The sequence below is a fragment of the Lampetra fluviatilis genome, chromosome 40 (genome assembly GCF_964198595.1).
Source record: "Lampetra fluviatilis chromosome 40, kcLamFluv1.1, whole genome shotgun sequence".
NCBI lineage: Eukaryota > Metazoa > Chordata > Hyperoartia > Petromyzontiformes > Petromyzontidae > Lampetra > Lampetra fluviatilis.
Genome location: NC_136314.1, coordinates 1,588,001 through 1,598,130, shown reverse-complemented (window position 1 = coordinate 1,598,130; position 10,130 = coordinate 1,588,001). Strand labels below are relative to the sequence as shown.

At 43.6% G+C, this 10,130-nt stretch overlaps 1 protein-coding gene across 2 annotated transcripts in view; it reads left to right on the top strand.

Moving 5' to 3' along the window:
- Nucleotides 1-353: 353 nt before the first annotated feature.
- Nucleotides 354-10,130, top strand: part of LOC144946111 (E3 ubiquitin-protein ligase PDZRN3-like) — a 64,915-nt gene continuing 55,138 nt past the window's right edge. For both annotated transcript variants that reach the window (XM_078874853.1, XM_078874852.1), the window contains exon 1: nt 354-796. In XM_078874853.1, the coding sequence (XP_078730979.1) occupies nt 728-796 (69 nt within the window). In that variant the 5' untranslated portion in view covers nt 354-727. The remainder of the gene's footprint in view (nt 797-10,130) is intronic.

The following is a 10,130-nucleotide window of genomic DNA, read 5'->3' as shown; positions in this document are numbered from 1 at the left end:
TTTTTTAAAAAGCGAGCGTCGGCATGAAAAACCCGCATCGGCGTCTTGACGCGTGGAATCTGGGGGCGGGTGCGTGCCGCGTGCCCTCCCCACGCGCGCGTGCGTGCTTACGTGCGCGCGTGAGTGTGTGCCGTGTGCCGCGTGCCCTCCCCACGCGCGCGTGCATGCCGCGTGTCCTTCCCACGCGCGCGTGCGTGCTTACGTGCGCGCGTGAGTGTGTGTGCCGTGTGCCGCGTGCCCTCCCCACGCGCGCGTGCGTGCCGCGTGTCCTTCCCACGCGCGCGTGCGTGCGCGCGCCACGCAGCCGCATCCTCAGGCGGCAGGGCGGACGAGAGAAGAGGGCGGGTGGGGGGTGGGGGGTGCTGCGAGGTAATGGTGAAGGACAGCGATTGGAAGAAGGCAACCTGCTGCTGAGCCCAGGCTCTGCCCTTCTGACGATCGAGTGCGCGGGAATTCGTCCGAAAGCGCCGCTGTGACTGCAGCAGGAACATTGTTGTCGGCGGGCGACGAGGCAACCCTATTTATTTATTTATTTACCTCCCCCCTCCCGCCCCCAAAGAAAAGACAAAAAAAATCTCGCTAGCCCGTTTTCAAAAATTATAGATATATTTCATTCCAATTTACTTAGATGTGGAAATATACCTTTTCGTTGCTGCTGTTAATGTCGTGCCTATAGCCCTGCGCGAAGGGTCTCTCTCTAATTGTGCCACTTCAACTGAGACCAAACATGGGATGCAATCTCTGCGGTTCACAGAAGCAGGATGAAAACTATAATTTGCTGTATGAAGTTTGCAAGGTAAGGCAATGCACTCCGTACATATTTTGCATTCCTCTCGTTGGCATGCGGCTGTTACATTTGCAGCCGTATTTATCACGTGTCTGCATGCGTGTTTGCTTGCCTTCGTATATTTCCTTTCGTCTCAAGCGATCGCTGGTTTCCAAATGCATTCTCTGTCACCGTGGAATTATCTGATATTTCCATGACACAAGAGCATCGCGTTGCTAAGGGATTCGTATTCAAAAATATTAAAAAAAATCCAGCGTCGTTGCTTAGCAATATGTGCATCTCACTCGGCACTTGCAAACGAGGAGAATTGAAACGGCTATATGCAATGGGTTTTGTTGTCAGCAGATTGGGTTTGGTTTCCAACGATGACCTTGATATGCTTTTCAGATCGGGTTGCACTCTGCATTACAAAACAAACAATTGCACGAAGGAAGTTTAATTGCAGGATAACACCGACGCTTTAATCTTTTACAAGGTGATCTGTGAAATGAACACTTTTTCACGTAGCGGAAATTTTCCTTTAATTAACAACCACTCAGTAAATGTTACGTAGGATAATTGTATAAAAATGTAATCATACACTTCAGTATCGACACACACACATTGTAGCGGGATCTAAGAAAATACAGAATAAGCCCAAGGGTAATGCATGAATCATATAATAGTCATGTGAAAAATAGAATTACTGAATGAAAAAAAGGAATCTTGAAATTGAACACAATGTTTGTCTTTCTTTGTGGATGATTGAACAAAAATAACAATTTACCAACAATGCCTAATTAAAACACCGATTAGGACATTGGGTCATTGTCGCGGGTAAAATACACAGTTAATCACTCGAGGTAATGTTTTCCTCTTCGAAAAATCAGTTAAGACGAGACAGAGGCAATTTAGGGGCCTGCAATTGGATCTATAAATTCGAAATTCCCTGCAGAAGCCCAAAATTAATTTTATTTTCTACATTGATTTTCTAGCTGTGAAGAAAGAATGGTGCAGAGCAATTGCAGTCCCCTTGTAGAACATGTCCTTGTAGAAGCTGTACAAGCACTTACACACTCAGTACGTGCATCCCACGAACCAAATCATTCATTAATCGCATATTAAATATCCTGCCCAGCAATATACTGTTCAATGACTCGCACAGGGATGGTAAAAATGATGCTCTGATCGTTCAGTGGACAGGAGCGCTCACGATTTACTGCTTTAATGCCACGGTGTAAATTGCTGATTCGCAGTTTTCTGCGTGCCTTGACCGCACACTTATTTTTGTTCGTCGGGTATCAGAAGGTGCAACGATTAATGTACCATCTTTATCAAACACTGCATACTTACACGAGCATCAACAACTATTTATGACCATGAGACACAAAGCAGCATTGAAATTTCTACAAATAGAAGACGGATAATCTCAGCGCTCAACCGAGAATAAAATCTAGCCAAGGCAGCATGCTGCCTCCCGAAATTTCATCAATGTGTGTCTATGTTGTGTGTCTCTCTCTCTCTCTCTGTGTTCTCTCTCTCTCTGCTTGTGTGTCTGTCTGTGTGTCTCCGTGTCTGTGTTTTGTCGCTATCAAATTTAGTTCTACCTGATGACGATTGCTTGTGTTGCAATCGAAACGTCGTATTCTATTATTTAATTGATTTTCTTTCTACGTGACTTTACCTAAATAACCAAAGAATAATTCCTGCAGTCACGTACGCTTCAAATCAAATGTGAAGTCTATTTTTAAAAGTAAATACGCCAATATATGGGGGGAGGTGTATAAATAAATAACATGTTGGTGAACAAGCAGCAAATTGCATTTTTTGTATTATTAAAGTGCAGTGCTACTATACTTTCCTTGTTTATAAAAAATATATTTAACACTTGAGGTCACATAATTGCCACAGACACTGATACAGGTCCTTTCATAAAAGGGCAACAGTTCAGTTCTCAGCTGGCAGTTTTAATAATCCCAAAAAATATATCTCATACATAATATATAAACAGCTCGCAAAAAAATGTGAGTGATTTTTATCTAAAAATTGAGCCAAATGTTCAATCAACTGGCGTGCTTTAATTAATCAGGTGTGAGTCCACTGAGACTCATTATTTCTTTTTCCAGGGAGATCCAGGTCTCCAGTTTGCCGTTGTTAAGTGTTTAAAATTCAACTGGGCTTCATTTGCAACATTGCACTTTAGGCTATAGCAGACACACGCACACGTTGACCCACTGATTGCAAATGCCGTTGATGGAAGTCACCAATTCCTCACAGTTTTTTCTTGTTGTTGCCAGAACGGCAGATGTCGTCGGTGGTAAATATAGAGGGAATTGGAAACAAGGCAGCCGACAGGGTTGAAATGGGTTCATCGCTCGCAGACAACCTCTTGCAGCAGCACAGCGTTGGGTGCGAGGGGAGGTAGAAACGTGGAGGAGGCACACTGAGAGGCTTCGATTGAAGCAGCCTTCCTCGGGAGAGGCGGGGGCGAGCTAAAATTAGCGTTGCGCACCTCTGCACGCCGCAAAAATCATCCCGTCGTTGCAAGGCATTGCTTCGAAGTGCATTGTCGCATTACGGAGAAAGCCATTTATGTTAATCTGTCTGTACATATCTTCCTATGGGAAACACCATCTGTTTGACCCCCCCCCCCCCCCCCAGAATCGTACCGTAGTTGCGTGACCAATTTGGAGAGGCACACCTGGGAGAGGTGGGTTGTGCCTGCTCTCCGAAATCGAGGCGCATGTCTCCCCAGTGGTCTTATTGGAGATGGCAGTCTATTGTCCTCGCGAGCTTTGCCAAGACTACCCCGGCCAGCCAGCTGCTGCGTGTACAGGACAGGTTGCTGCTCTGGGATTGATTCTGGAGAGCATACGGAGGAATGTGAAGGATTACACGAACGGGCACTGAAACGGTGTTGGCCACTGGCACAATTTTCACTGCTTGTCCGTGACCGAGCCACTTGGAATTGTCGGGTCGAGACGAAATGAAGCTGCACATTTAGCCTGCGTGACAAAAACAAAACTGCAGGCTATGCACGATTGTCCTTTGTCATGTATACACCAGCAAGCGTTGGCTAACATATCCTATGAGAAACACCCAGGGTGCCAAACACTAATGTGGATTTTCTTGAGTCATTTGTTTTAATCCCTGCATTGCATCAATGCGTGATAGCAAGGTCACAGTGTGGTAGCTTTCATGAGAAAATAAATTAACTGCAGTATGTTTGGAAGACACAGTTGATTTTGGAGGGGAAGGGAGGGTAAAACGCAACGTGATACTAACATCTACGGAATATGACAATAAATAGGAATCATGTCTACAACACAAACAGTGCACTGCCCATGGCGGACATGAGTAGCATTTGCCAATCCAGGTGGCACTGACAAACCCCCGAGGCTCGTGGGCTATCGCAAGCAGAAACGAAACGATACACACCTCGGTGTAGATTGATTTGTGGGCACAGTGCACATTATAATGTTGTTCTTGCGACAGAGGTTAAAGCAGCATATTAATAAACGGTCCGCTGGAATAATGGATCAATCGGTGTGATGCACAGCCTTCGACACCGTTAACTAAATTGTTAATGGAGCATGGCACTCTTCATTCCACTGTCATTTTGACATTCAATCGAGCCACAACAAAAATCAGCCCTGTGGTGGGAATTCGTGCCCAGAAGACGCACGGGTTTCTTAAAATTCCAAACATTTCTTACGTGAAAAATGAAAGGGAGACTTTGCTATTTTTCAATTAGACTTTGATTGCTTTTTTTGTGTACAAATAATTAGTGTCTTGTGTGTGAAGCAGCTTGGTTATTCCTCCAGAGAGGACTTCTTCAGTTAAATGGTAAACAGACGTGGTTTATACTTGCCCAGGATATAAAGTGTATTGTGCATCGAAATTATAAACACAAGAACAACATCACATGTATACACAGAAGACGTGGCCATCTGTGTATTTTTGGGGAAGTAATTATTCTTTGTGTAGTTTGTGAATAAATAATGTAATAAATCGACTTACCCATTTCATTTTGAGTTATTTTAAAATCGCAATCCATTGAAGCGTGAAAGCCAGGTTTGCACACGTCACATATGTCAGTTTTAGTATAAATAACATGTCCATGATTGGCTCCAGATACTACAAATAGCACGTACATTTGCAAGCTCCAAATTCAGATATGTGATTTATATATATACAAACTCATCATCTTAAAATTTCTAATACAATATCGTTTTGTAAATAATAATAATTACATATGCATTCTATTATTTTAAACATTATTCATTGTTGTCCTTGAGTGGATGTGTTTTATTACCATAATCTCGTCTCTCAATAAACACATATTTTATAAACCTGGAATAAAATAGCGTCCAGTAATATTAGTTATGGGTACTTCAATTACAATGTTATTTGCATGTGACTCAAAGTGTATGTGCACAGGTGAATTAATATATTCAACAATTCAAGCTGCACACACTCAGCCTGGCCGAGCAGACTTCTGCTTGGGATTTGAGATTACACAAGCGAAGCCCTGTCCAATGCACAGAACTCGTGTAGAATAAATAAATTAAATAAGCAAATTATATGCCTCCGACCAATATTTGTCTGTTTCCGTAAAAACATTTTTTTTACACATTCCATCAGCCACGAACATTCCGGGAGTGTGTTTATTCAGCATCATTGGCTTAAGCAAGCTTGCCGTTGAGACGATGAATTGTCAAAGCCAGCCCAGTGTGTTCTTGCATTCAACAACAAAACAACTGCCAGATGGGTGAACTGCCAGATGTTAACATGCAATGACTTTCTCCATTAGATAACGGTCCGAGTTCTACGTGAAACTGGATTCTACGTATCACAAAATGATCATGAACATGTACAATAGGGGAACTCTCACTAAAAAAATAGACTTTGAGCACGAGGTCAAAAGTTCGAAGTGATAAAACTGGGCGGATTGAGAGATCGTGCAGTGGCGAGCGCATGGTGCCCCCAGTTCAACTCTCAATCATGGCTAATGTGTTCATGTATACGTTTTCTTGGTTCTTTCGGTAAAGTCACGTAGAATGGAAATAATAAAATAATAAAAATAAAACATAATAAGATAATTCTCACGACGTTTCGGCCACAACGCAAGCAGCCGTCCTCAGGTGAAGAACAGGTCTGTCGAGAAGACAGAGTCTGATTGACACACCTCCGTCTTCTCGACAGACCTGTTCTTCACCTGAGGACGGCTGCTTGCGTTGTGTTTTATTTTTATTATTTTATTATTTCCATTCTACGTGACTTTACCGAAAGAACCAAGAAGATGAATCCCTGCAGTCACGAAAGCTTTAAATCGAAACATGTATACGTTGTGTATGTATGTTGTGGGAGCCGTGGCACAGCGATGACTCGAGTTTGATTCCCGCTCACGGCCAACATCAGCGACGGTTATCTGAACCGCGCCAATAGAGAGAGAATAAGGCAACTGAGCGTGGTGCTTGCCACCCACCCCCTCATGTGCTGTGCCTGCCTTCATAGGTGCTCGCTAACAGCACTTGCCCCAACAGTCTGTACAGGCTACACGGGGGACCTGTCTTTTTGTTGTATTTATTGTATTTACGTTAAACGCATTTTTCACCGTATCGGAGGTGCGAGATATCTGAACGATCTCCGAGCCCTCTGAGCTTCACTCAGCCTGCCCGAGCAGGGCAGTGCAGCATGACCAAACAACCCCCAAGACCACAGCGTTCAGAAAGACCATAATACAGAAATCGGTTGATAAATTGATATAAATTAATATTGTTATAAAAGAGTGTGACTGTAATTGACCCATGTAATATATCGATTTGTTTATTATTATTATTCTTTACTTTTAAGTAACAATCAAGAGCAGGACAATCAAAACCGATCATTGTCCGAAATGAGTGTAGTCAGTTGGCTCGTGTGGACTCACCCGCCCCTCCTGGACATCTCTGAAAAAGAGCTTCATAGCTCGTCGGATTCCTCCAGCATGAAGATTCCTCCAGTTTGAAGATTCCTCCAGTTTGAAGATTCCTCCAGTTTGAAGATTCCTACAGTTTGAAGATTCCTCCAGTATGAAGATTCTTCCACTATGAAGATTCCTCCAGTTTGAAGATTCCTCCAGTATGAAGATTCCTCCAGTATGAAGATTCCTCCAGCATGAGGATTCCTCCAGTTTGAAGATTCCTCCATATGAAGATTCCTCCAGTATGAAGATTCCTCCAGCATGAGGATTCCTCCAGTTTAAAGATTCCTCCATATGAAGATTCCTCCAGTATGAAGATTCCTCCAGCATGAAGATTCCTCCAGTATGAAGATTCCTCCAGTATGAAGATTCCTCCAGTTTGAAGATTTTTCCAGCATGAAGATTCCTCCAGTTTGAAGATTCCTCCAGTTTGAAGATTCATCAAGTATGAAGATTCTTCCACTTTGAAGATTCCTCCAGTATGAAGATTCCTCCAGTATGAGGATTCCTCCAGCATGAGGATTCCTCTAGGATGAAGATTCCTCCAGTGTGAATATTTCTCCAGTTTGAAGATTTTTCCAGCATGAAGATTCCTCCAGTTTGAAGATTCCTCCAGTTTGAAGATTTATCCAGTATGAAGATTCTTCCACTTTGAAGATTCCTCCAGTATGAAGATTCCTCCAGTATGAGGATTCCTCCAGCATGAGGATTCCTCTAGGATGAAGATTCCTCCAGTGTGAAGATTCCTCCATATGAAGATTCCTCCAGTATGAAGATTCCTCCAGTATGAAGATTCCCCCAGTATGAAGATTCCTCCACTATGAAGATTCCTCCAGCATGAAGATTCCTCCAGCATGAAGATTCCTCCAGTATGAAGATTCCTCCAGTATGAAGATTCCTCCAACATGAAGATTCCTCCAGCATGAAGATTCCTCCAGCATGAAGATTCCTCCAGTATGAAGATTCCTCCAACATGAAGATTCTTCCAGTATGAAGATTCCTCCAGTTTGAAGATTCCTCCAGTATGAAGATTCCTCCAGTTTGAAGATTCCTCCAGCATGAAGATTCCTCCAGCATGAAGATTCCTCCAGTATGAAGATTCCTCCAGTATGAAGATTCCTCCAGCATGAAGATTCCTCCAGCATGAAGATTCCTCCAGTATGAAGATTCCTCCACTATGAAGATTCCTCCAGCATGAAGATTCCTCCAGCATGAAGATTCCTCCGGTATGAAGATTCCTCCAGTTTGAAGATTCCTCCAGCATGAAGATTCCTCCAGTATGAAGATTCCTCCAGTTTGAAGATTCCTCCAGCATGAAGATTCCTCCAGCATGAAGATTCCTCCAGCATGAAGATTCCTCCAGCATGAAGATTCCTCTAGTATGAAGATTCTTCCATACTGGAGGAATATAAGATTCCTCCATACTGGAGGAATATTCAAACATATTTTCGATTTCCATTCTGAAATGCGTCGACTAAAATAGGCTAAGCGTGGAGAGAGAGAAATGTTTGGTTTTTATCGAGTGTTTGCCCAGGGAGCACAGACAGCCCAGTCCATTGACGGCATTACGATGGCGAGACTCACAGGGGCTCAAACCCGATGTCAAAAAAAAACGATGGGAATGACAGTGACCTGAGTGTGACCCTCTCTTAGCACGGGTCACCCACCTGTTACTAAGGAGAGAGATTTTGCGCGGATTTCTCTCGTGCGAGCTTCCCATGAAAGTGTAACGGTTGGGTGCTTTTAGACTCACTACTAACTGCCCCGGGGCTTAATATATTCGTACGCACACATGCGGTTAGCACACTGGACTTGCATTCCAGAGGTGCGCTTGTTTGATTTGATCTACTGCCATGGCAGCACAAAATATTGAGAATGTTTTTTTTTTCATCCCCATGCCTCTGTCCATCCAACAGTTTATAAAAACGACGACACCACAGCTGGTGGCTTGTTGTGGGGTAAAATGTGAGCACTCCCAACCCATTTCGGATGACACGGTGGCGAAATGTTAACTACCTCACCTTGCATACAGGAGGTTGTGGGTTCGATCCCGACGCCTGTATAATTGGAGTTTACAAGTCCTCCCCGTGTCCACGCGGATTATTCTCCGGATCCTTCGGTTTTTTCCCTCTACGTTTAGAAGCATGCGTTCAGAGTATTTGCCTGTGAAACATTTGCACGCGACAAGCCACTTGGTTGAGCTATCATTTGTGGCAAGGTCGCTTCTGAAAGAAGAGATACATAGCTCAGTGGGCCATACGCTGGAAGAATAACCATCGTTTAGTTAGTTGTATTGCAAGATGTCTGGCCAGAATGAAGGAGTAGGCCAAATACAGGACCACCTAGAGGGGGGGACTCTCTCGAGCTCGCTGTCGTGGAGGCTCTTCCACCAGCAGGGGTCTGAGCAAAAAATTGCAGAGCTGCACCTTTACCTTTGTATCGAGGAAATCCGGGGCTGGGTCAAGATTTGTTAATGGAGATCCCTGGCTGTGGATGTTTGTCCGCTGGATTTGTCGGGGAATATTTTGATCGTATTTTGATTGCACAGGGGTGCCGTGGTGGCGAGATGTTAATTGCCTCGCCTGGTACACAGGAGGTCGTGGGTTCGATCCCGACCCTGACGCCTGCTGCTGTATATTTGGAGTTCGCATGTTTTCCCTGTGGTTGCGTGGATTTTTCTCCCGGGTCCTCCGTTTTTTTCTCTACACATTCAGAATCAACGTGCATTCAGAGCATTTGGCTGCTGTACATTTCCACATAGTAATACGCTACTTCGTTGAGCCTTCAATCGTGGCCAGGTCGCTTCTGAACAAGAGCTACATAGGTCAGTGGGCTTTTACCTGGTAAAATAAAAATAGTAAAAAAGATATGTAAACTTATATATATTTTAAATAAGCGTATTTATATATTGCAGCAGAGATATGTTGCAGTGGTTTGTTGTACTGTACTCTAATCGTGGCCACAGCTAACATGAGCGGTAAGTGGCCCACACTGATCAGTCTGTGAGAGAACCCTCATGGCCAACATGGGTACTGGGATTGGCACGGGTCTGCACAGTATTGTGTTCATTTAGCAATGATTCCATACACTGTTCTATCCAACCTTCAGTTACGTACATGATGTTTTTTCCACGTGCGTAGCATTCAAACATGTCCTGGTTTTTTCGACGTAAAAACAAGTCACATTTTTTGCAACGTGCTACATTCTCCGCAGGACTTACAACATCGTTTTTGATTCTGAGTGTTGAAGCGTCAAAACATTTTGCGTGTCTATTTGTGAATTATTATTTATTAATGGAACCCGATTAAAAAGTAATGCTTCAGTGCAGACACACTTACATTAAGGGTTATTTACAGTCAGTCTGATCTCTGTCAGATGTAAATCAACTATAAATGTGAA